The sequence below is a fragment of the Panthera onca genome, chromosome C2 (genome assembly GCF_046562875.1).
Source record: "Panthera onca isolate mPanOnc1 chromosome C2, mPanOnc1 haplotype 2, whole genome shotgun sequence".
NCBI classification, from domain to species: Eukaryota; Metazoa; Chordata; class Mammalia; order Carnivora; family Felidae; genus Panthera; species Panthera onca.
In genome coordinates, this window is record NC_138347.1 from 67883117 (window position 1) to 67911090 (window position 27974).

Sequence of the window (27974 nt, forward strand, 5' to 3'; positions counted from 1 at the left end):
CCCACACGCCCCGCGCGTCACGCACGGCCTGCTGGGTCCTCCCACCAGTCCCACCTGTCCCGTCCGCCAGTACCGCCCACCCCTTTCCCGTTGCGGAGTTTGGTGACATTGAACGGGCTCGCGCGCTGTCACCGCCTGCGAGGCGCAGTCCGGTCGGCGGAGTAGGCGGCCATGGGGAGCCTGCGCAGCCTGCGCTGGGCGGCGGGTGAGACGCGGGTCGGGCTGGGGGAGGTTGGGAAGATAGCGTGGCTGCTGGAGATTGAGGAATCCTGCAGCTTCCCCCAGGCCTGGTAACTGCTTGACTTCATCACGTACTCCCAAGTTCCTCAGAATCCTACCCAAAGTGATGGGAGAGAGCAAAAGCTGAGAGAGCAACTGTTAAGCAGATAGTTGGAGTTGGCCAGGAGTGACCCTGGTGCCTGGCCATCCGTCCACCCAGCTCCCACTAACTTAAAGAGCCCTTGCTCCCCGTTCTTTTATCGCCCCGCCCCATCCCCTGTCTCCTCTGAGCTCAGTTCTTAAGGCACCTGCCATCCCTAGAGACACCCCCCCCCCCCCATCTGCTTGACTGATCCAGGTTTCCACCCTAACCTCTCCCGTCCATAACTCTACTTGAGTCTCTCACCATCTCAAGAGTTTCTCTCTGCTCTCAAGGAAAACCTCGAGTCTCGGTTTCCTACCCACTTAATGTCTGATGAGAAAGGGGATTTAAGGTTTCACAGAATAATAGTAATTGTTTTTCTAAAATGGGAGATACGTTTCTTTTAAACAGTTCTACAGTGAAGTACTTTGGATTTCTTGGGGGAAAGTGTTATGTAGAATCTGCAGTTTATTTTTCTAGTAGACATTTGTGTAATGGGTATTTGGAGTCAGAGCTTAATTTGTCTCCTTGGGGAACTACCAGAGCTTGGGGAACTACTTTGCTTAGTAGTGGCTGAGAAATCAGAAAGTTTGCCTCTTGACACTTTTCCAGGCACCAGGGCAAACCACTTTTGGTCACCTTTATGAGCTTTGGTAAGATGTGATGATTGATTTTTTTTTCCTTGGTAGCAAATTACTAAAAAGCTGTCTATTTCAAATTTTAAAGGAAGAATCACCCCAAACTTGCCTATTGAAATAATGTACATTACAAATGTAAATGAAGAAATGAAAAAAAAGAAAAAAACAAAAAAAACCCTTTCTATAGCTTATTTTGTGTTCCAATGGAGAGTGGACTGGAAAACATGTCTCAAGCTAGAGAATATTATACACTTTTTTTAAAATAAAAACTCCCTCCACTAAAAGAGATTGATTTCCTTAATTTGTTCAGCTTCATTGAGCTAATTTACCTAAAATCTTTTGTGTACACCCTGTTGACCTGTTAGCTGTTACAAGGTAAGTGAAAGAATACTCTGTAAAAAAACTAAAATAGCTGAGTTAAAGTGACTTTGACTACATAGGAACTAAGACTAAAGGTTTATAAGTAGTTTATCTTCCTGTCTTGAAGATATATTTATGCATTATAAAGATTCAAGAGCCTCTCTGCAGACTTTTGATATTCAAGATCTTCAGTATTGGGCAATCAATCAAAACAAAATTCCTTGAGCTAAAAAGAACAACTTACTTTATTCCAGATAGATCCACTAAGAATGTTACATGAAGAACTCTTTCCAAAGGGTCTTTGAATGTCTCTAAGTGATCTGCCTTTTCACCCACTTGTGCCCATTTTATAGCTAAATACTCTGACATACATTATTTTACTTGATTGATTTCTTATAGTATCCTTCTTAGGTACGTCTTATCATTCATTCTCCAATGTACAAGTGAATAAACATAGGTCAGATGGTTAAACGAGTTGTCCAAGATCATTTAGCCATAAAACGTTAGAACTGGGAGATGAGTAAGTGCCTTCTAATTCAGGAACTTGTGCTCTTTGCTTCATTCAAGCTGCTTATATAGGATATGTGTGTGCTGTATATGTGTTTGTCATGACTAACTGGGCCTCTCTCTTTTTTTTTTTTTTAACGTTTATTCATTTTTGAGAGACAGAGAGACAGAGTGCAAGCAGGGGTGGGGCAGAGAGAGAGGGAGACACAGGATCTGAAACAGGATCCAGGCTCTGAGCTGTCAGCACAGAGACCGACACAGGACTCGAACTCATGAACCGTGAGATCATGACCTGAGCCGAAGTCATACACTCAACCCACTGAGCCACCCAGGTGCCCCATCTCTCTCTCTTTTTTTTTAATGTTTGTTCATTTATTTTGAGAGAGCGCAAGCAGGGCAGGGTCAGAGAGAGGGGGAGAGAGAATCCCAAGCTGGTTCTGCATTCAGCACGGGCGCCCTAACGTGGGGCTTGATCTCATGACCAGGAGATCATGACCTGAACTGAAATCAAGAGTCAGACTGAGCCACCTGGGCGCCCCTAATTGGGTCTCTTTAATGTGAAATGGAAGTGTCATGAAATGCAGATTTACTTGGGAAATGGAAGCACACATTCATGTGCAAATGGATTTTCAGTAAGAAGACTGATTTATCAGACAACCTTAACCAAAGGAATGGCATATCATATAGAAACATAATCTAGGCATGCTTCACTTATCCAGAATATTATTTGGAATAAGATACTCTAGGTGAGTGAAATTTCAAATTACCAAAGCTTAATCCTTTAAACGATGGACCTTTGTTTTTAAATGTTTCTGTTGGAAATCTTTGCTGTACTTTCTTGGCAAACAGAATATAGGTTTTTATGAGCTTGAATTTGTCATTTTGTGGGTGTAGCTGTAGATATAGGTCAGAGTTGTTAACTTGTGGTTCTTGGACCCCTTCTCAGATGAGAGGTCCTGTGAACCTCTGAAATTATCTTCATGTTTTTATGACTATATACCTGTTTGGGGAAGAGAGGATCTGTATCTCGCATCCATTCCTTAGAGCAATCTGTGCTCTTTAAGTTAAAAGACACTGATAAAATGATTTGGAACTAAATGACTACTGAACCATACTCCTGTAGGTTCCATGGCGGTAAAGACTAAATTGTGTTTACTAAATCCTCAGCATTTATCAATGTCCAGCTCATAGTAGACAGGCAATTGATATTCTTTGAATAATTATTTTTAGCTTTTTTAAAAATTAAAAACTTAAAATTAACAATTATTAATTTCTGCAGAATAATTATTAGGTCAAAGGAATGGAATGGCCTTACAAGAATGTTTCTTCACACCTTCAGAAAAATTTTGTTGTCCTACACTTCTTTGACTTTTCAGCAGATTTTAAAATGATTTTATCATTATTGTTATACCAATACAGTGGACCATGGAGCCTCCTTGTTAGTTTAACTGACATTCTGCAGCATTAGAATCAAGAGATAACTTAGAGGTCATGAAGTGTAGCCCCCTAATTTTACAGATGAGGAAAGTTAAGGCCTCAGAAGGAAACTGAGTTGACCCCAGAAAAGTCATACAGGTGCAAAGCTGGGACATAACCAATATCTCCTGGCTCCCATTCTGATTTCATTTCCAGTACATTCTGCTCCTTCATTGTTCATTTTGTTTGTTCTTGCTAGCCAACCCTAAATGAATACATGCCCATTTTTAGTGCTCTTTGGCTTTGCTTATCACACACTCCAGGTCTTGCCAACAGGTTTTTATTGAGCACACATTATATGCCCTGTACACTCTGAAAACTCTAAAGTGAGTGGACTCCCTCTCTTGGTAGGGCTGCAGTTTATTACAATGAACAAATACACCTATATAATACATCTGGAGAGCTTATGTAGTACAGTATATATTAAGTTCTAGACTGCAGAAAAGATTTTAAGTGCTGCCATGGTGTCATGGAGCCAGTTCCTATTGGTTTTGTGCACATTGCTTCCCAATTTCACAGTTAGTCATGTTACATTGGTAGCTTGAAATCTGCTGTGGTCAGGGTTATTGGCAAACACTACAAATCAGGGATTTTCTCCACTGACCTCCCCCCATGACCCAGCATACCACTGGCTTTAAGAAAGTAACAGATGTATAGGTTAAGATTATCTACTGAAGGCTCATTGAAACCGAACGGGAGACAGACAAGAGCAAAGATAGGAGCAGTAATGAGTCTGGAGAGGTTGTGGGAGGACAAAGGGTAGTAAGAAGAAAGGATTACCTTGGAGTTCAGTCAGGAAGTAATAGAAAAGGTATGGCCTTTTGAGTGTTTTGAACTACATGCATTTGGGCAGAAAGGAAGCCTTTATGTGGAAGTTCCCAAAGAAGCATTTTTGGAAAATTACATTGGCTGCTACATATGTGAATAGCTACTGCTTGTGAAGATATTACAGAAATCTATGTGTGAGGTGATGATGAAAATGATAAAAAATAAATAAGTGAATATATATATATATATATTTATATATATATGAGGTGTTTTGAAGAAATTAGTATGGCTCTGTGAAACAGGATAATTTAAGGAAGACTGAAGTTTTGTGGGGGGGGAGGGTTTAATAATTTTTTTTTTAATGTTTGTTTGAAAGGAGGGAGGACAGAGGATCCCAAGCAGCCTCCATGCTAACAGCAGCAAGCCCGATGCGGGGCTCAAATTCACAAATGGTGAGATCATGACCTAAGCTGAAGTCTGCTCAATCAACTGAGCCACCCAGGCGCCCCAAAACTAAAGTTTTTGAGTGTGGAGGACTGTAGGAGTGTTGCGCCATTGTCAGAAATAAAGTTAAGAAGGGATACTGCTGTGGCAGATGGTCATGAATTATTGAGTGGTAGGTGACATTGACTTATAAGTAAATGTGGGATCTCTCAGTCAAAGACTAGGGGACAAAGGAGGGAGTCCTCCCTGAGACAGACAAATGCAGGAGAGAGGCAAAGACCGAATCTTGGAGGCCTGACATAGTATAAGTAATAGGAAGTGGTAAAGAGGACATTAAAGAAGGTACATCATAGAGGTCAGAGATGAAGGGAGAGAATATAACAGTATAAGGTAAGAAGGGTCAGAGGTCTTGTAGAAGGCTGAGATTAGTAGAGTCAAATGGCCACAAAGATGGGAAGAATAGAATCAAATGAGCTAATGGTGAGATTCTAAAAACATTCATGGGACCAGAGGGAAATCACTAATGTTAGAGCAATTTTAGTAAAATGAGCGGGGGAAGAAACATTATAGTAAAATGTGTGGGTGGTGAGACCAAGATGGTAAATTAAATACATGCCACTTATTCAGTCATTTGAACTATGAAAGGAAGGAGATTAGTTTTTTATTTATAGGAACTGTTGAGAACAAGTGATTGTTTTGTCTAAGATAGTGTACCCTCAGTGCCACTGTGGTATAATGAGACCAGAGTTCTCATCAGCTACCAGTAAAGTGTAAATCAGTTCTGCCTTTCTGGAAAGCAGTTGTTCTGGTCTTAAAAGGGTTCATATTCTCTAACCCTGCACTACCAGGATTCTACATAAGAAAATAATCAGAAATGCCATCAAAGATTTGTGTAGAAAACTGCTCATTTTTGTAATAGTGAAATTGGGAAACAAATCTGGCCAACGGAATGATTGAATTCAGGTTATATCCATGGGTTGGATGTTATATAGCCACCAAAGGTATTTTTTAATTAATCTCTTGGAAAAGTGTTTTGACATATGCAAGATATAGTATTTGATTATGAAAATTGTATATGTTATATATAAGCATACGAAGATGCCTGGGAAGAAATACACCAAGTTGTTATCCCTGGAAGATGTGATTTTAGGTGTTTTTATTTTTTCATCATACTTTTTTTTTAAGCTTCCAAATTTTCTATAATGAGCAAGTGTTACTTCTCTAAAGTTTATTTCTTTTAAAGCAGGGAGACATTTGGCAGGAAAAGGGCAGAGGGAAGAATCTAGAGGTGGTGAGATAAGTTTGGCACAACATGTCTCAGTAAGAGGGATCACAGATGGAATGCTTCACTAGTTTAGAGTGAAGGAAGGCCTAGTGTTCTTATAGGCCTGCAGAGAAGGACAAAAAAACAGATGGAGAAGTAGGGAATCTGTTTCTGTCACAAAGTGGATTTAGGTCAACAGCTAAGGCCAAGAGAGTTTCAAATAGCCATTACTGGGTAGATGGGAGGATACCAAATTATGGCCCCATCTCACTAAAGTTTAGCCACCAGATACATAGAATTGTAAAGAGTTTTTTCCTGTAGTTTTCTCCCCACTTAAAAACTGGCCAGGTTTCAAAAACACCAAAAAACAAACAAACAAAAAAACTGGCCCATTTCCAAAGGCTTATTTATAAATCTATTTTTGAACTCTAAAATTTTTTTCCCATAGAAGCAATGTTACAAAGGGTGACTAGGGTTCTAGTCAGCCCACCAAAGTTCATAATGTCGATCTCTCTTGCCATTTTTCCTCCCTAGTATTTTTCACATCTCTTAGGTACTCTCCATTAGGACGTATAGCTGTCTTATTTCTTCACACAAATGACTTGAACTACAGTGTTGTGACATAACCTAAAAGGAAGGTCCCATATCTATGTTTTCCTACTCCTGCTTCCTTTGCCCCTACTTTTTCCTCACCCCTGGCCTGTCCTGCATTCGGCACTCAGATTTACTGTATAAAATCACCATTGTTACTGTTGTTTTCCTGCTGAAAGCTTTTCTGCCTATTTCCCAAATCCTTTTGGGCGTTTGGCAAACAAAAGGACTCTCACTGTGGGGGAGCATGGATAGGCACAGTATCCAGAGCCAGAATGAGTTAGGCCCGTGACATCACTTCCAAGCCCTAGAACATCAGCATGGACCTCATTAAGAAGGCAGGTAGGTTTGTGAGCGATGGGAGCCTGGAAGGGAGATTCCGAAGTCTATGTCGCATACTTTTGTAAAATCTGAAAACTGGGCATATAACTCTACAGGGATTCCAGACTTTTGATGTAATGAGTTACATATTACTGATGTGCAGAAGTCAGAAGTAAATCAGAGCTTCTTTTCAGCAAATTAGTTGTTGAAAAGAGGAATTTTGAACTCTGCCAGAGTTAGGTATTAAGCTCTGGAGGTGCCCTGGTCATCCATGTAACCTGTGCTTGACAGGGACTCTGGCTGATTGTGTTGAAGAACAGCGATTCTCAAACGTGGTAGCACATTAGAATCACATAGAGAATTTAAAAAAATATTGATGCCAGAGTCCTGCTCCCAGACACTGGGATTTCATTGGATGGCTCTGCATTTTTTTTTAAAGCTACTCTGGTGATTGTTGTATGCAAAATTTGAAATTCACTTTTGTAGAGCATGGCTTCTTAAACTTCAGTATGCATAAGCATGACTTAGAGGGCTTATTAAAACATTTTTCTAGACCATACTCCAGGAGATTCTGAAGGTTTGGGGTGAGGTCTGTGAATTTGTTCTACTATGAAGCTCCTAGCTGAGGCTGAGTAAATAGTACTGTTTTAGACTTTAGAATATGTGGTATTCATTTCCATGTGTTTGGCACACAGTAAGTACTCATCAACTGTTGAATGAATGTGGGTATCTGTTTGCTTCTTGAAATTTAATGTTCATATGAATCGCTTGGATATCTCATTAAAAATGCAGGCTCCCACGGTCACCTGGGTGGTTCAGACAGTTGAGCGTCTGACTCTTGATTTTGGCTGAGGTCATGATCTTAGGGTGGTGGGATCACACCAGGCTCCCACCTGAGGCTCTGTGCTGAGTGTGAAGCCTGCTTGAGATTTGGGATTGTCTCTCTCTTTCTGTCTCTGCTCCTCTACCCTGCCTGCACGCACACACGCTCGCTCGCTCTCTCTCTCTCTCTCTCTCTCTCTTAAAAAAAAAAAAAAAAAATACTGACTCAGATTCTGTAGGTCTGGGTAGGAGCTGAGAATTTGCATTTATTCTAACAAGTTCCCAGGCGATGTCAACTATTCTTGAAAATAGCAAGGTGTGACAAGATATATTCCAACATGTATAATTTTCTCATCTCATTTCCATCAGCGTACGTTAGTCACATGACCTTCATCTACACATTTTAAGTCTACCCTGAATTGGGCACATTTCCTACTCCATTCCTTTCTTTCTCTGTCCCATTCCAAAAGCATATTGGAGTGCAAGTGAGAATGACATTTTTATAGAGATAACATCAAATTTTTGCTACTTTTAAAAATATTAAATATCAAGTAAATATAAAATATTCATAAAACCCATATAGAGTAAAAACGAGATATAATTAATACCCAAGTACCCATGTTTTAAGAAACATTTTTATTTTGGAATAATTTTAATTTACAGAAAAGTTGCAGAGATAGTACAGGAGTTCTGTATACCTCTCACCCAGTTGCCCCTAATTTTAACATCTTCCATAACTATACTACATATGTCAAAACTAAGAAATTAGCATTGGTGTATTACTATCAACTAAAGGACAGACTTTATTCGGGTCTCACCAGCTATTCTATTGATGTCCCATTTTCTGTTCCAGGATGCCACAACATGACATAGTTGTCAATGTCTCCTTAGTCTCTTCTGGTCTGTGACAGTTTCACATTCTTTGGTTTTCATGATCTTGATAGTTTTGAAGAATACTGGTCAGGTATTTTGTAGAATATGTCTCAATTTGGGTTTGTTTGATGCTCACTTAGGGTGAGAGTAGGGTTATGGGTTTGAGGAAAGAATAACTAGCAGAGGCCAAGTGCCCTTTTTATTACATCATATTAGACGATATCCACATGATTTATGATTTTAACCTTGACCAGTTTGTTTCTTCCTGTAAAGTTACCGTTTTTCCCTTCCCATTCTCTGTTCTTTGGAAACAAGTCACCAAGTCCAACTCACACTTTTCCAGAAGGAGAGAGGAATCCCAGAGGGAAGAATATCTACATGTATTTGGGATTTTTCTGTAAGGAAGATTTGTCCCTTCTCCCTTGTTTATTAATTTATTCAGCTATTTTTTATATCCATATGGATGCATATATTTTATACCTTAAGTTATATAATCTATTACTACATTATTTTGTTGTTCAAATTATTCCAGGTTAGGTTCTATCCAATCAGCTCCTGTGTCCCTTTCCATGCCCCGATCCAAAAACATCCTTGTGTTTTTTGAATACTTCCTTATTTTCTGGCACTGCAGGGTATTCCAGCCTAGAGTCAGCCATTCTTCTCCAAGGAGCCCTAGTTCCTTTGACTGGATAATGATATTTAGAAATCCAGATCTGGGCACTGAGTGTGCTTGTTCCTACTGAAGTATCAATGATTCTATGCCCTCCTACCGGGTAGAGCTAGGAAATACATGTATGTATAGTAACCCATGTGTATACACAGACACTTAGGATTTTTTTAATGTTTATTTATTTTGAGAGAGCCTGCATTCTTGAGTGGGGGAGGGGCAGAGAGAGAGGGAGAGAGAGAATTCTAAGCAGAATCCAAGCTGTCAGTGCAGAGCCCAACACGGGGCTCGATCCCACAAACCATGAGATCATGACCTCAGCTGAAATCAAGAGCTGAATGTTCAACCAACTAAGCCACCTAGGTGCCCCTGTGTTTATATCTTTTGTCTATCATCTCTCTATATACATAAAAATATATGTGAAATATAAATATATTTATATACTTCAATAAATATCTGTATAAACCTGTAGGAGTTAATACTGAATTCTCTGACTGATCCAGCACCACATTCATTCTAGCCTTCTACCCTTGCTTTTGGAATTTCTTTCTCTGGATTCTTATTATGTACCATTTATTTACTTACTTATTTATAAAGTTTATTTATTGTGAGGGGGGAGGGGCAGAGAGAGAAGGAGAGAGAATCCCAAGCAGGCTCCATGTTATCAGCATTGAGCCCGATGCGGGGCTCAAACTCACAAACGGTGAGATCATGACCTGAGCCAAATCAAGTCAGATGCTTAACCAACTGAGCCACCCAGGCACCCCCATTACCTACCATTTATTTACTTATTTGTTCAATCCTACTATACTTGTAAAGTAGTTTCAGGATTATTAATCCATGCTCCTGTAAGAAACAAATTTGCCAACTAGAGTACAGTGTTTATGTATAGTTCTTTTTATCTTTGGTACAGTTTCCAGCCACAACAGTGTTTTCCAAAGTTACTCACGTCAGCTTCTTTTTCCCCCACCTTGAAGGTTGTGAAGTTAGGTCATGTCATACATTTCTAATACAGTTTGACGCATTTGTCACAGCCTGAATTCCATCCTTGGATTCTCCCAACATCCTGGTTGATATTTTAAAATTTGCATATGTTAAAAGCTCTTTGTGATGTATAGTTTTATGGGTTTTGACAAATGCCATGATTTTATTTTTAAGCAGATGATTAGCAGACTTCATAGTTAGCAACATACTTGCAACACGCTTAGCAACTGATTTTCATACAGGTTATAAGACACTAAATTAGATATCTTCTAAAAGTCTCTTCCTCTCCCAGCATTCATTGAACCTCCATTTATCATGTCTAATGTCACATCACTGATGATTCACTCCAGGAGTGTCTTGAAAGATTCTGAGATAAAAGGATCCCTACCTCTCTGCACTGTCTATCATGAGGTTGGAAAGGCATTTTATGGAAAGGAGGGGAAAACAAGGCAAAAGCCAGTACTTGAACCAGCCTCATCCCAGCTGACCAACTATAGCTTCCAGCTCCTAGTAAAACCTCTGAGGTACTAGTTTTCAAATTGTGAGCCCCCAGAATAACAGTAGCAGCATCACTTGGGAAATTGTTAGAAATGGGAATTCTCAGACCTCTCATACTGAATCAAAAACTCTGAAACTGGGGTCCAGTAATCTGTTATAAGTCCTCTGGGTGATTCTGATGCATACTAAAGTTTGAGAACCTCCACTCTAGGTTAACCAGCCATTTGTCAGTCACATCCTCAGAGGCGGCAGGGAGGATTCATCTCGACTTCCTGCTAGGGCCCCAGGGATGCAGAACTGGTCAGCCAGGGGCAGGCTGCAAGTGCAACCAGAGGGTTAAAGGGCCATTTTTCTTTTGGTTTGTATGTTTGTTTTTAATTGTAATTCACCAGAGGATGGAAAATTTCTGGCTTGGATGTCTGTAGGGCAATATATTTTATCTCTTTGAGACAGAAAAGGAAGAAAAGACATCTTAATGATCCTAAAACTTTTTTATGCTTTTGTTTTTTGTAATTGCAGAATAAAAAATCACATTAAGTACTTCATAATTTTCTTTAGTGATTTCAGTTTTAATTTTTTTTACATTTGTTATTTCTAATGTGTAAAATATCATATTTGCATATGTTTTGAACAGCATTTATACTTTAGAGAGGTAAAAATTACTGGCATCCAGTATGAAGTTGTAGTAAGAAAAAGCTGGCAGATATTTTCTGATCCAGGTAAACTTCTCATGCCTTCAAGTGACTATTTTTCACCACCAGCTCCACTTCAAATCTTACTCCCCTTACTCCATTCCAGCCACACTGGCTTCCTCGTTGTGGTTCCTAGAACCACTGTAGGGCCTTTGCTCTTAAATTGTTTCTGTTTGGAATATCCTGCCACTAGATATCTGCATAGCTAGCTCCCTTACTTCCTTCAAAAGTGGCATTCTCAAAGAGAGCTTACCTTAGTAGTCTATCTAAAATCTCACATACTCCATTCCAAGCACATAAACACCTCACTTTATGTCATGTCCCCAGTGTTCATTTTTTTCTCTCTTGGCATTTATTGTCTAACAATGTATTTATATGTGTATGTGCATATACTTTCTCTCTAGTAGAATGCAAGTTTTATTAGCATCGATTTTTTTTTTACCTCTTTTATATGTTGTCTATAACAATGCCTGATACATAGTAGGTACTCAGTTATTATTTGTTGAATGAGTATCTCCAAACATGGATTTATCTGACTGGTAGTAAGTAGGTGTACCTGTTATCATTTTTTGCCTTATCGTCATTACCCAAACTAAGCTGAGAGTTACCTTGTCTTCTATTCTGCTAAACTGCCTCTGTTCTAATTAAGAGGGATGGGGAAGAGCAATACCTAAGGAAATAATTTGTTTCCTGTGGACCTTGTAGCTCACTGCCAGTTAACCTTGTTCCTCTCTGTCTCAGTGCCTTCCAGAAGGGAATGGGGCAGGATGCTGTGAGATGGGGCCTTGTAGGTCACGTTAAACAAGGGGTCCTCTGGGGAAGATGAAAAAGTCCTGGAGATGGATGTTGGTGATGGTAACACAACGGTGTGAATGTACTTAATGCCACAGAACTGTACACTTAAAAGTGGTAAAAATGGTAAACTTTTATTATGTATATTTTAGCACAGTTTTTTTATTTTTAAAACCCCAAGCACAGTGGGCCTGAAAGTGTAGTTTCAAATCAGCAGTAGCAGCTTCACCTAAGAACTTGTAAGAAATGCAGATTCCCAGCCTCCACCCCAGAACTGTTGATTTGGAAACTGAAGGTACGTGTCCCCAGTGCTTTGTGTTTAAACAAGCCATTCAGGTAGTTCTGGTGCACGCTGAGGTTTGAGAATCACAGCATTATGTAATTTTGTTTTAATCCCGAGAGCTATGAGAAACTATTGAAAAGTTTTATAGAATATTTTCATTCATAAAATTAGCATAAAATGGTCAGAAATTCTGACCACTTTAGGGGTAAAATTGAAAAGTGCTATGGAAATGTTTTGAAAATTATTGTTTTAAGTAGTGCTTCAAAAAAAAAACCTTAAAATTTAGAGTGCCTGCTATATTTCAAGCATCTTGCCAAATGCTGTCACATTTGCTTTTCAATTTGCAGTAAATACTACATTATCCACATTTAAAATGAGGAAAGGTGTGGAAATCAATTATACTGTAATTTATCTACTTTCCTTATGGTGCACACTTACTGCCACTAGGTGGCACTGGTGGGGTGGTTACCCAGACCTGGGCAAGGCCTTCTGGGATTACATAATTAGAAAATGAAAAAATGCATACCCTTATGAAAGAAATTAGCAAATAACCACAAATCTTTACATAAACATAGGTCCCAATTTCTGGTACATAAGAGGACCTCTGAAAATCCACTCCTATATATAAAAACTATGAAAACACCACCAAAAATTCTTAAGATCAACTTTTTCAGAACTCTAGAAAATAACCAGAGGCTTGTGGTAGTCTGAGTAGTATTTATCCAAGAAAAATGACTTAATCATGGTAAGAATAGCAAGCTTTATAATAGTTTTAACAGTTTCCTTTGTCCTGTCAGCTTCACAGTGGCCTTGAAAACCAGTAGCCTGTCAATCACAGTAGCTAATGAAAACCAGGAGTTCTAGCAGGCACTGAAGAAGGCAGAATGGATTTGGAGCGCCCTAAAATCCACAACCCCTGAGAATTGTTACTTTTGGCTTGTCTGGAACTTCCCTGGAAACACCCATTCACTGGGCTTGCCTTTTTTTCACCCAACTCAGCTAATTCAGTGGGAACAGTTTCTCCCTCACCCACCCTAGAGCATGCTGCAACAGGCACACAGAGCCCTTTGGCAAAGTCTGGCAAACTTCTTGGTGGCAGTCATTTAAGGATGTCTGTTCAGTGATTAGGTGGCCACTAAGCTAACACAGAACATAGATAGAATACAAGGGAATATAGATTAGTGGAATTGAATTGAGAGTCTACTAATAAACCCTCACATTTATGCTCAATTTTTTCTATATTGTGCCAAAATAATTCAACAGGGGAACGAATGCTTTTTTCAACCAATGATGCTGGGAAAACTGGATATTCATTCACCTGCAAAAGAATGGAGTTGGATCCCTTCCACACACAGCATACCTGTATTAACTCCAAATGGATCAGGCCTAAATGTTAGAACTTAAAACGATAACATTCTCAGACAACAGCGTAGGAGTAGGCTTTTGTGACCTTGTATATGACACCAAAGTCTCAAGCAACAAAAGAAAAAAAAAAAGGATAAGTTGGACTTCATCAAAATTTGAAACTTCTGTATTAAAAAGACATCATCAAGATGGTGAAAAGACAACCCATGAAATGGAGGAAAATATTTGCAAGGCATACATCAGACAACACAACTCAATAATAAAAATACAACCCAATTAAGAAATGAGCAAAGAAGCTGAATAAACATTTCCCCAAGGACATATACAACTAGCCAACAAGCAAGTAAAGAGATTCTCATCGTCATTACCCAGTAGAGAAATACAAATCAAAATCACAACGAGATGCCACTTCACACCCACTAAGATGGCTTTTATTAAAAAACATAAATGTGGGGGCGCGTGGGTGGCGCAGTCTTTTAAGCGTCCGACTTCAGCTCAGGTCACGATCTCGCGGTCCGTGAGTTCGAGCCCCGCATCGGGCTCTGGGCTGATGGCTTAGAGCCTGGAGCCTGCTTCCGATTCTGTGTCTCCCTCTCTCTCTGCCCCTCCCCCGTTCATGCTCTGTCTCTCTCTATCTCAAAAATAAATAAACGTTAAAAAAAAAAAAAAACAAATGTGGACTAGGAGGTGGAGAAATTGGAACCCTCAAACATTGCTGATGGAAATGTAAAATGTGACCACTTGGAAAACAGTTCCTCAAACTATTAAACAGAGTTACCGTATGACCCAGCAATTTCACCTTAGTATATGCCCCAAAGAAATGAAAATGTTTGTTCAAAAAGTGCATAATTGGGGCGCCTGGGTGGCTTGGTCGGTTAAGCGTCCGACTTCAGCTCAGGTCATGATCTCACAGTCCATGAGTTCGAGCCCCGCGTCAGGCTCTGTGCTGACAGCTCAGAGCCTGGAGCCTGTTTCGGATTCTGTGTCTCCCTCTCTTTCTGCCCCTCCCCTGTTCATGCTCTGCCTCTCTCTGTCTCAAAAATAAACGTTAAAAAAATTTAAAAAAAAAAAAGTGCATAATTTTCCATGTCAGCATTCTTCATAATAGCCAAAAAGTAGAAACCACTTAAATGTCCATTGACTATAAACAAAGTCTAGGGTATCCATACAATGGAATAAAATTTGTCCGCAAAAACAAACAAACAAACAAAAAAAACAATAAATACTACAGCATGGATGATGAACCTTGAAAACATGCTGAGTGAAAGAAGCCATTCATAAAAGGCCACATATTACATGATTCTATTTATAAAAAACATCAAAAATTTTCCATATTTCCAGAATATGCAAATCCATAGAGATGGAAAGTAGATTAGTGGTTTCCAAGGGTTGGAAGGAGGAAGAAACAGAGTGACTTAATGGATCTGGCATTTCTTTCTAGGATGATGAAAATTTTCTAGAATTAGATGGTAGTGATCAGTACACAACTTTGTGAATAAGCTAAAAACCATGATACTGTACACTTTAAAAGGATTAGTTTTATGATAATGGAGTTATGTATCAAGTGTTATTTTAAAAATCTTTACACAAATATAAACATATACCCATTTAAGTCTATAGTAATATCTTTTAAATTGTTACATTTATTTTTTTTAATGTTTATTTATTTTGGGGGAGAGAGAGAGGGAGAGAATCCCAAGCAGGCTCCATGCTGTGAGTGTGGAGCCTGATGCAGGGCTCATTCTCACAAATCACAAGATCATGACCTGAGCTGAACCAAGAGTTGGATGCTTAACTGTTGATCTCAGGTAAGGTCATGATTTCACGGTTTGTGAGTCTGAGCCCTGAGTCAGGCTCTGCACTGACAGTGTGGAATCTGCTTGGGACTCCCTCCCCCTCCCTCTGCCCTTCCCTAGCTTGCTCTATCTTTCTCTCTTTCTCAAAAATAAATAAATAGGGGCGGTCTGGGTGGCTCAGTCAGTTAAGCATCCAACTTCGGCTCAGGTCATGATCTCGTAGGTCGTGGGTTGGAGCCACGTGCCAGGCTCTATGCTGACAGCTCAGAGCGTGGAGGCTGTTTTGGATTCTGTGTCTCCCTCTCTCTCTGCCTCTCCCCTGCTTGTGCTCTCTCTCTTTCTCTGTCTCTTTCTCTCTCAAAAATAAATACACATTAAAATAATTTTAAAGATTTTTAAACATAATAAACTTTTTAAAGTTTTTTTAACATAAGAGAAAAAAAATAAATCGTGGTTCTAGTCAGCTTTGGGGGAAAAAAAAAAGTATTTTACTCCTATTCCCTCTCTTGCCTCCCCCTTATTGCTCCAACTCTGAAGCTACAAAGACATCCAGGTAGGAGTTTGGAACTACAAAGGTACAGACAGACTGTCTACTAACAAATAGATCTTAAAAACTACTTGAACTTACCTGTGAGCTTTTATCCATAAAGCTGTGAGGGAACATTTTGGTTGCATTAAAGACAAGTTTTAGGCATTACTTTTTTTGTCACCCAGAGCATCACAGAGTGCCAGGATACTAGTAAATTTATCACTGGTGTCTTTCCAACTTTCTTCCCTGTTCCATTGTACTTCATAGTGCTCCCCTTTTTCCATGTTCTAGGACCCTAGGGGTCTTCTGATTCTGAATCCTATCAGCCCCGGTCTCTCTTGTACTATGACCCCCATACTCAGAATCACTCCCCTTTCTTCTCTCACTCATCAAAAGTATTTCTGGTTTTTTCTGCTTTGAATTCTGATTTATTTATGGGGCACCTGGGTGGCTCAGTCGGTTAAGCGTCTGGCTTTAGCTCAGGTCATGATCTCACAGTTCATGAGTTCGAGCCCCACGTCAGGCTCTGTGCTGACAGCTCGGATCCTGGAGCCTGCTTCGGATTCTGTGTCTCCCTCTCTCTTTGCCCCTCCACTGCTCATGCTCTGTCTCTCAAAAATAAATAAAAACACTAAAAAAAAAAAAAAAGAATTCTGATTAATTATGATTGATTTAAAAATTTCATGCTAAGGCTAAAGGTGAAAATGGCTAACCAAAACTAAATTCTTAGGCATACATTTGTTTTAGGAATGAATGTATTTCCTAGTTTTGTTAACTGAGAAGGCATGGAAACAATGACAAACCCAGTAATACTTCCTCTTTAAAAACCATAGCACCCTGAAGGAATGTCTGATCCTAAATCAGAGACAGGAAGCATTCAAAACAAATCTGGAGCATCATGTCCGAAAGTAGGGAAGCTATCAATGATTACTGAGCACATGTTGAAAGTACTCAGGAGCCAATTTGGAAGGGTCCCTAGTGGCTAAAAATGGGAATATCTGAGCATCAAAAAGAAAAATGACTGAAATGGGCTGGAGTACATAATGTGTTAAAATGCAAGCGTTCCTTATGTTATTTTTAAACAAAAGGTCGCCTGTGGAGGCTGCAAGGAAAACAGTTCATCAGTTTGAAACTGGCAAATGGAAAGAATCAAGCATTCATTCCACATTTCCTGTGGACTTTTACCTTAGAATAATCCAGTAGTTCATGTAGAATATTACCATTTTATATTCTATAATGAAACAATAGATCTAGGTAACAATCATCAATGTCTGATAAAAACATTAAATGAAAGATTGATGGAGAACTTTATAAGGGATGAGTCAGACTGATAGCATCTACTGATAAATCTTAACAAAATAAAATTGACGTATGCCTCTTGATAAGATACAGTAGGAAGAACACAGTACCACCTATGGCATATTATTCCTAAAAATTCTAACTTAACTCTGATGAAGCCTCAAAAATCTGTTTACGAGGAAAAAGAATTAGAAGAATATGTTAAACAACACCATGGGGATACAATCAGCAAAATCTGAAATGAGGGAAATTCTATAGAATTAATGATGTAGTTTCTTCAACAAATGATAAGGCATATTCAATGTACACTTATTTAGAATAAATCAACTATTAAAAAAATGAGCCCATTGGGGAAATATAATATTTGATCATAATATGCTAAGATCAAGGAAATATTTTTTAGTTGAGCTAATGGTATTCTGGATAATGATTTTGAAAAGTTGCTGTTGTGAGATACATACTGAAGTATTCATAGGTGAACTAATAGGATGTTTAGGATTTGCTCTAAAATAATTCAGTAGGAAGTAGGGAGGGGTGTTCAGATGAAACTATTTATTGGCCATGTGTTGATAATTGTTGACACTGGGTGGTGAGTGCATGGAGATTTATAGTACTGATCTCTAAGTGTGCTTAGAATTTAGATTTTAAAATTAGCTATATATATAATATAGCTTTATACATTTTTTAATATATAGTTTAAAAACTTTACACAATTACTATACCTGAAGTTGATTTCCAGTTGGGGAATTATGGCTTAGGCAAAACAAGGCTTTCTAGAGCCCCTTGCTGGACATTGCAGCCCCCTACCCAGAGTATACCAGAGTCATATTGGCAATTTGGCATCTTGATTTATCACTCGTGAGAGGTTCTAATCTTTACCTAAATAACCCAGTGCTGTAATATGTAATATTTCCATCAGGAGCATTGTTATGACAAAATACGTGTGAGAAGTACTTTTATAAACAGCTGATAAAATGTTTATATTACAAATTGCTAATTTCCTGATGAGCAAAACATGTATATTTTAAAACAGCACCAAGGATCACACTTTAAATATATGTATCTTATATATACATATATATATATATGTATGAGCCTGGGTGGCTCAGTCAGTTAAGCATCCGATTTCAGCTCAGGTCATGATCTCACGGTTTGTGAGTTCAAACCCCACATCAGGCTCTGTGCTGACAGCTCAGAGCCTTGAGCCTGCTTGGGATTCTTGCCTCCCTCTCTGCCCCTCCCCCACTCACACTTTCTCTCTCTCTCTCTCTCTCTCAAAAGTAAACATTAAAAAAATTAAATATATGTATCTTACATGCACAGTAGTATATTCACTTTTTAAATGAGTTAATTTTTATAAATGAAATATAAACCTTGTAGGTATTTCCTATTTTGAGACACCATTAGATTTTCTTTCTCTGAAACATTTTCCTGTCTTTTTCTAGGAAGCTATTTTAGGTTATTTGAAAGAGATGCTTCCTCATCTCTAAGACTTACCAGAAACTCTGATTTGAAGAGAATAAATGGATTTTGCACCAAACCACAAGAAAGTCCAAAAGCTCCACCCTGTAAGTATGTATTCGTTTTTCCAGTTATGGAAGCTCCTGATGAATGGAACAACTTGGAATCAAAACAACCTAAAAGACAAGTCATCGCAGCGTTGTCATACCCTGTCCTATAGTTGAGGCCTCCCAAATTGTACTATTATTGGCTCACATGTAGCAATGCTTTCTTCCTTTTCCTCACTTGTCACTTTCATCTCTTATTTCCAGGATTAGATTGGAGCTTTTTGTTGGAGAATGGATGCACCAAAGTAAATAGTGATCTAGAAGTTATCTTTTAGGAACCCCAAAGATGAACCACATTAGGAAATAATGTTTGGGATACAATATAACTAGCACCAGCCTCTGGCTTGGGCATTAATTTCAGCCATCAGTACTCCTATTCTTAACTCAAACCCTTGTCACTGTCACTACTGTGGAAACAAGGAGCATAATATATAAACTGTAGGGTCCCACAAGCTATTTGCTTGTTCCTTCTTCATGGGTGTACGGTCGGGTCAGGCAGGTCTTGGTGAATGGAAAAGAACTATCCTCAACGAATAGTTATCAGGAGCTTAAAAATGTTTATATCCTTCAACCTGGTGTTTCACTTCTGGGTATCTATCCTCAGGAATAACCCCAAATGTGGAAAATCTCTGAGTGTAAAGATGTTCCCATTTTTATAATAGGAAAATGAGAACTAAATCTAAATGTCAAATAATCTGGGAATGATTAATTATGTATGTTAGATGTACTTGATGAGATTGTACAGCTGTTGGAAATGGTGCTTGTAAATACCATGCACTGGCATGGAAAATGTTTGTCATTATGTCCATGAACAAATAGGATACAAAATTTTATATCGTGTTTAAGCACATCATGATATACATATAAATGACACATACACACACAGGGATAAGACTTAGGAAACACTACCAAAGTAAAAATATAGTGATTATGCTACAACAGGAGAATTAGGGATAGTTTTTATCTTCTACTTTTATATCTATACTTTCCAAATTATCTTTAATGTACTTACAATGGAAAGAAAGCAAAAAAACAACAACTATAGAGTTGTGCCAAGTGCTGGGAGAGTTAAAAAATAAAACTACAGCAATACCATTTCTATACTTCTAAACCTCTTTTCTCACCTTTGGTTCTTTATGGATTTTTTTCCTAGTGACTTCCCAGTTCCCTTTGCTGTTGCCTTCTGGTTAAGTGAGAGAGGCACAGCACGATGATGTGGCAGTGGGAAGGAGTATGAAGGAGTAGGTAACAGTCAAGGAGATGGTCTGTCTGTGAGAGATGTAGGCAGCACGTGGAAGTTAAATGAGATTATCTCTGAAGGTCCCTTCTAACCCTAGCATTTTGTGATTCCCTAACTTTTTCTGCTCCTTGTCTTCAATGACTTCTCCTTTTATTTTATTTATTTATTTTTTTGAAAGACTTTCTCTTACAGTCTGTGGTTGTGTGCCTTTCTTATTCATCCGCCTCCTTGGCCACTTCATTTTCGTCTGCTGCCTCTTTCTCCTGGACAGTCTCTTGGGTCTTAATCATCTTCACTGGCTCTCCCTTTGCACTGATGATTATCTCTGCTTTTGACTTAATTCATGAAACCTATTCAGATGTTGTAAATTTAGACCCAATGGATAGATATAAAATGGTATCCATGCTTTTTCCTTTCCTAACTGGTTCTTTTCAGTCTCCTGATTTTGGTTAACAGTACTATTGTTGTCTTGCTCATTCACATTTGAGGCTATTTGATTCCTTCCTTGTCTTAATCAGTCTCCAAATTCTTTCAGTCATCTTCAGATTGACTTTTTTGTCTCTCTTCTCACCGTTCCAACCAGTTCAGACCATATCACCGCACTGTTGTATTACAAGGTCCTGTTTGGACTTGTTGCCCACTCTATCCTATCCTTCCTTTCTCTCTTCCATCTATTATGCAGATTAATCTTTTAAAACATTAACTTCTTCTTTGCTTCAGAGTTCCCAAATCAGGTTTAAAAAGCTTAGCCTGGCATTCAGGATCTTTGATAATCTTATTTTACCTTATAACCTTGTTCTTTTTCTACTGAAGTCAAATAAGCTTCTCATTGTTCCCTTCTTAGTTCATCTTTATCTTTATATACTTGCTTATGGTGTTCTTTCAACTTTCAACTGCTAGGAAATAATGCTTTTATTTTACCTCAGCCTTCACAGATTTTTGAATCTCATTTGACAAATGCGGCATCCTAAGAAATTCCATTCAAACAAAGCTCTAATTCGCTTGAGGTTCCTCAACGGTTCTGTTTAGTGGATAGCTAAAAAGCACGAATAGCACTTTTTAATTGCTAAATTTGAGAGTCATAACCTCAAATAAGTAAGATGTCTTGTCTTGTTTTTTTCATAGACACTTACAGCCACAGAGTGCCATTACACAAACCTACACATTGGGAGAGGAAGATCCTGATATGGTCAGGTCGCTTCAAAAAGGAAGATGAAATCCCAGAGACTGTCTCGTGAGTGCTGAACTTAGGGGTTGTAAGCAGCTTTTATTTCTCACTGATCCATTTCAAAGGAAAAACAGTTCCTTTGAGTCCCTATTGAAAACATTTCAGCCAAATCCTAGAACAGTCTTAACTTCTGTAAATGTTTCCTCTTTGGCAAGTACCTGCAATAAAAACAGTGCTGGAAAATCCATGCCTTCTCATTGATATGTTATGTTGCACCTAGTGGAGAGCTGTCAAGTAGTCAAAAGTCAACTGATTGATTTCCTCTCCTAGCTACAGAAATCTGACTAAGCAGTGATGTTCACTGTTTTCAGCTTTTTAATCTAGGTATATCAGTTAGGTATCACTGACAATAATTATATTCTATAAAATCCACCCAAGTATTCAACCAAAGGCATAACAGTATTTAAGAACAACATATTCTCTTTCTGGGATCCCGGAAAGCATGCTTCCTATCACCAACTTTCTTAAACCCAGCTGTGGCTGAGATCTTGGGACTTTTTCAGAGTCTGGAGATAAGTATAGATTCCTCTGACTCAGGGTTTCTCAATCCCCGTGCTATCAACATTTTGGGCCAGATAATCCTTTGTTGTCGGAGGCTGTTGTGTACACGATAGGATGTTTAGCAGCATCCTTGCTCAGTCATCCTCCAGATGCCAGTGGCACTTAGTTGTAACAATGAAAAATGTCTCCAGACATTGCCAAACGTCCCCTGGGGGGACAAAACAAAACAAAACGAAACCCTGGTTGAGAACCACTGCTCCAGCCTCCTGATGTTAAAGACCCTGATTGGTTTGCATCTCAGCCAAGAGAGATTGTGAGAAGTAGATGCCATCTCCCCTGTGGGGCATCATCATCTTTACTGATAGGGAGTTGGGAAAAAAGCTCTTAGATGTTCCCTTCTAGCAAGAAACTATTCCTGGAACTTCTGGTTTCGGGTTCCAAGGCATGATTTTAAAATATCTGAGTTCATTCAGGGCATCTTTTCCCAGGAAGAGAAGTCTTACTTGCTTTTTGTTTACAATGGCTTTAACAGAGCCGTTCTACTTCTGTCTGTCAAATTAAATAGTACCTTATTTTCACTAAAATTACTTCAGCAGGAAAGCCCTGGTCCTTCTTAGATAAGATGACAGTGCACTCTCCTGGGAAATAAGAGCAAGTTGGAAATAAGAATGATGTTAAGTTCCTGCCTGTGTCTTAATTTCTTCCTGAATATTCCAGCAGAAAACAAGCTGGTGTATACCCATGGCCCTAATAGGTGCTGTGTAGACTTTGCCATGGAACACCTTCTTCAGTCTGCCTTGCCGGTGGTTGCAAGATCCCCCTTAAACCCAAAGTACTACCTAGTGAGTCACCATAGAATGCTCTTCCCTGGGCCTGAGCAAGAGTTCATCCTTGTGCTGGTAGTTCTGAACAGGCACTGCCCACTCTGATTGCTTCTGTGGGAGGGCAACCTCATGGCCTTATTTAAATGCATTTTGCTCTTTTAATGTAAAATATTTTGAATGAAAAATTCTTGTAATGAAAAGTAAAATATGTTTCTTTTCATGAGTATCGCAGCACTTTAGACTGGCATATCCATGCCAATTCACATAAAATATTGTCAGCATGGGTAGTTTAGTTTGTGGTTGGTGAGCTCTCAGATGCTCTTAACAGAGCAATTCACTGTCCTTAGCAGTTGTCCCTGGTTCCTCCCACTGCCCTGCAGGCCCAGTTTCAGTGCCTAGAGAACTCCCTTCACACTGCCACCTCACTGGGTCCCAGCTCTTATATCACAGTGTGTATGCTTTCAGGGTTCTGCCTCCTGCAATGCCTGGACACTGTGCCTCCTTCCAAGCATTTTTAAAGTATTTTTTTCCCCCTGATTTCAAAAGTAATGTGTATTAAAAATCTGGGGGGAAAAAGAGAGGAAGGAAGTTAGCACTCCCATCCCATCATCTAGAGATAATCACTTCCTATCTACATCCCTACTGAGTAGGCCATTACTCTCTCTGGGGCCCATTTAGACTCTTCATACGCTGCCCTGAGTATCTACCAGGCTCATGTAATAGAACTGCAACTCACTGCCTCCATACAGAATCACAAAGGTGGAATGGCCTTCTCTTTAGACTCTTCCTTGTTAGGCATCTTAGTTTTCACACAAGAATGATAATCCAACCCTCAGTGTTCTGTTAAGGCACATGGGTCTGTATTCAGTGGACAGGTTCAAAGACGTACTTGCCAAAGAGCACAGTCTCAAGTTCACTGTCATGCGATTTTAGCAAAACATTAGTTAAAAGGTAAACATTAAGGAAGCATTGCTTAAAGGATCTTTCTCTGTTGCACATATTGTCTAGAATCTATTCCTGGTTCTAAATCTAAGTATTAGAAGTATTAGATTTAGATTATTAAATCTGTTCCTGGTTCAAGGCAGAAAGCAAAAACTTGGGTATAAAGAGCACATTGTTTAACTCTCTCCCACGTTTGTTTTCTGTCTGAATTGTGATTCATGTTGAAACATATGAAACTCATGAAGCTCATTGCAGTATTTGTTGTCAGGATGTTGTTCAGACAATCATTGTATCACATAGCATCTTCTTAAGAACCCCAGGGAGAAATATCTTCCGGTTTCACTTTTAGCATTGGCTGCTAATGTGAAACTTGAAAGCCAAAATTGGGGACGAGCATAGCAAGCATAGGTTAATACATTTTGCCCCTTTTTTTTCCCCCTTTGTTCCTGGATCCACTTTCTGTCTTCACACTTTTTCTCTTTTTCTTTAAGTTTGTGCTATCTTGTTGGATTTTATATGTAAATTTAAAATGAGTTATGAAAATTCCCCATCCTCCCCCAAATCCTACAAGATTTCCAGGTCTCACATCTTTTTTATATTTATGGGTACCACTCCACTTTTGACTTGTCAGACATAGAGCTTATTTCCTACTAGCAACTTCAGAAAGAGAAATGTTAACTGTCTGTCATGATCTCATTGTATTACTAGGTTTGAGATGCTTGATGCTGCAAAGAACAAGATCCGGGTGAAGATCAGCTATGTAATGATTGCCCTGACAGTGGCCGGATGTATCTTGATGGTTATTGAGGGCAAGAAGGTGAGAGTGGACTTCTTCTCTGTCTCTGTTTTCTACAAAGGATCTAGAGGAAATCAGGGGTTGACCCTCATATTTAGTCTCTGCGAAGAGTTGGTTACTTTCTACACAAGAAATGATAAGAAACAAAATAAGACACAGTAGGGACAAACCTGGGATATCCTGTCTGGGGATAAATAGCAAACCCTAACTTTGGCAAAGTGAAGGACTGAATTATTTTTGCATGAAGTAAACAAAAAAAAGTGGTTATCACAGATGTCATAAAAAATTGTGAAACAAGAAAAATGACACTGTTGTATCTAATGATGACACCTACATATCTATAACGCACTCCTGGTACATGGGCTTATTTATCCACACTCTAACTGCCTTAACCCTGGTGAGCATTCTTGTCACCATTCTTTACTTGAAGCTCAGCCACACTGGGCCATATGTGTAAGGACCATAGCTCCTAAACAGGTACAAAGGTATTCAAGTCCAGAAATCTGTTTTAACATACATCATTATTAATAGCTATCATTAATTGAGTATTCACTGTCTTCTAAGCACTTGGCTGTTCTTTCATTTGAACCTCAGAACAGCACAGTGGAATAGATACTATTATTAGCACCTTATTTATGGATGAGGAGACGTGGCTTAGAAAGCTTTTCTCACTTGCCCATCTCCTGAATGGCAGAGCACAGTTTGAATCTAGACCCGTCTAATTGAGGTTGATAGTAAAATTGCTCCCAATTATTGAGTCCTCATTATGTCACAGGTACTATTAAACTCACTGAATCACCACAATGCCCTGAGAACCTAAGCAGTGGTTTCTCTTAGTATCCATACTTTATAAAAGAGAAACCTGAAGCTCAGAGCTATTAAATCACTTTCCCAAAGTCACATAGCTAATAAGTGGCAGGATAAAAATGTAGAGCCAACTTTTCAAGTTCCCAAACTCATAGTACTATCTTGTGATTAAAATATGTTTTTTTTAATATGCAGCAGGACTGGTCAAACCCTTATTTTAATACTATGTCTAATTTTATATATCACAACTTCCATGTGGAAAGAGATGTCTTATATCTATTATAAAATATTAAAAAGGTTCTTCTGCCAACCCAGTGATAACTGACTTCCTTATCCCCAGTGAGTGCAGAGTAAAAGGAAATGAACATCTGGCTCTCTTCAGACTCTTGGAATGGAAAATACTGACCATTTAGGCTGACCTTATGGGAGCATGAGGGACAAGTGTGCAGGACTAGGTGAAGTTCTTTCCAAGACATCTCTGTTCCTGCCCCACCTCAGTTTTTCTTCTGACTTCCTGTTTGACTTCTCATGCTTAGTTCTCAGATTGAAACCTGCAGAAGCATGTGGACAGGACGTAGGGGCTTCTGGAATTCTAAGAAGTCTGTATTGGTTTTGTATACTTGATTATAGTAAGCTGAGTCTAAATACTCTAGAAACAAGTTATCCCCTGGGATTTCCTCTAGTGTCATCCTAGGGTATACGCCATGTACTTTAAGAGTTTCTTTTCTCTCCTTTATGTACCAGACAGCCGTTTCATTTGTTTTACATGGAACTATCCACTTCTTAAAAGTTGGTAAATGGTACTGTAGAATGGAGAACTTTTAGACTTAATGCTATATAGAAGAGAGAAGTTAGCCATTGTATGTTCTGTCCTTACCATCAAGGTACCATTCCCATTCTCCTACCCCTTCCCATACCTGATTCTTTACATGTGAAATTACACAGAAGAAAATTCTACCTTATGTATAGGGTGCTAGTTTCACTTATTTGGTATAAAACTTCTGAAACTGGTCGGCTTATGTAAGCTTCACAGGCATGTAATAGGTCACGTGGAAGGAAACAAGGGAAGAGAATGGTTGCCTCTCCCCCACTGCTGTTTACTCCCACAGGTTGGAGTAGTGGGATAGATACTGGTGAGTGTCATCAGTCGTAGTATTTAGTAAAGTCTGGGATCTCCAAAGCTGAATATTTTTGGTAAAAGAGGAGTAAGGAGTTTGAAGGGTATGAAAATATACAAATGAGTTAGGATAGGAGAAATGGTAGCAACAAAAAAAAGTGAAAGGAAAGAAAGGATAGAAATGGAAACAAAAAGGTATTAATACTAAAGAGAGAAAAAAGGGAAAAGATAAGGGAATTAATTATAAGGGAAGAGGCTAGATTTACAGAAACATGCCAGAAAGAGAAGGTAGAGGTGCAGCATTTCTCTCATGCTTGACTGGATGGGCTACTGTACTGTGAAGCGTTAGAGGAAGCAGAAGGCATGGGGAGGATGTGTCTGTGCCCAATGTGCACACAGCAGACCATTGTGGGCATGCCCTGTCACAGTTAATCTATTGACATGAGTGCAGGGTAATGACATCCTCCCCAAACCCACACAAATAATCACTTGTTCAAATCTGTTTCACTTTAGGCTGTCAGAAGAAACGAGTCTTTAACAAGCCTGAACTTAGAAAAGAAAGCTCGCCTGAGAGAGGAAGCAGCTATGAAGGCCAAAACAGAGTAGCAGAGGTATCCATGTTGGCTGGCTTTTGAAAATGCAGGAATAATGTTGCAGCAATTAGCCTGTTATTAAGAAGAATATGGTATGAGGATCTGTTTCATGAAAGTATGGTTTACACAGACATAAATTTCTGCTGTAGTGGTACAAATAAATTTCCTTAAAAAAATGACCTGTCTATATTTTTGTGGCTTTGATCCAGGTTAAATGCAGCCTTTCACCTTTTTGGAGAAAAATCGGGCAAGTTATTTAAACTTTAATATTAACTCTTCTTTAGAGAGATGCCATATCTTACTTTAATTTTCATTACGAAAATGATTTCTCTACAGAAGCCAAAATGGCTTCCAGTTCTGTATTTCTTGCTCATGTGTACTCATTTCTAGAGGGATAAGGAAAGCCAGCTCAGTATACTGCCCAGGGGCATCTTGGAGAGCTAACCTCCCCAAATATCATGGTGCTTCTGAGAGCCCTGGGAAGCAGCTAGATCACACTCTGCCATCTTCAGGCATGTTGACAGAGGCTTGTAGGAGAGCAGTCTTGGAAAAGGTCCTGGGAAGGTGATGAGAATGGTCTGGTCATGAGTTTCTGAGGACTCTGAAATCCCAGCACCATAAAGTTGCTTTGGGGCCAGCAGTCACCTCTTCTGCTGCATGGCTTAGAGTTCACAATTGGTCCTTTTCCTTTTGCCTTTACACTAAATTTCTCAATTACGAAAATCTACCAAATGCATATTCTTATTTATTAGTGTTGAAAGATAAGCATGTGCATCCAGGATGTATTTCATTTACGCTTTGCAATGCCAGCTGTCTCATATTTAGGTATGGATGCTGGTATTTCATATATTCTCACGTTTCATAGTATTAATGGATGACATGAATGACAAGTCCTCACAGCCATCCCAACCTGCTAGTTGTCTCTAGAGGATTGTAACAGAAAGTAATATATGCAGCTGTATTGGAACTTGATTTAATAAAATACTAAGTAAAATGTAATGCACCAAATATAATTTCATGATCTGATG

General features: G+C 39.0%; 1 protein-coding gene across 1 annotated transcript; it reads left to right on the plus strand.

The window, feature by feature from the left end:
- The first annotated feature begins 16 nt into the window (after nucleotides 1-16).
- On the plus strand, nucleotides 17-27972 carry FAM162A (family with sequence similarity 162 member A). The gene is made up of 5 exons (XM_060639829.2): nucleotides 17-205; nucleotides 18776-18898; nucleotides 21264-21372; nucleotides 24342-24450; nucleotides 26867-27972. Exons 1-5 carry the CDS (start codon nucleotides 172-174, stop codon nucleotides 26957-26959), a joined length of 468 nt encoding a protein of 155 aa, XP_060495812.1. The 5' UTR covers nucleotides 17-171; the 3' UTR covers nucleotides 26960-27972.
- The last annotated feature ends 2 nt before the right edge of the window (nucleotides 27973-27974 follow it).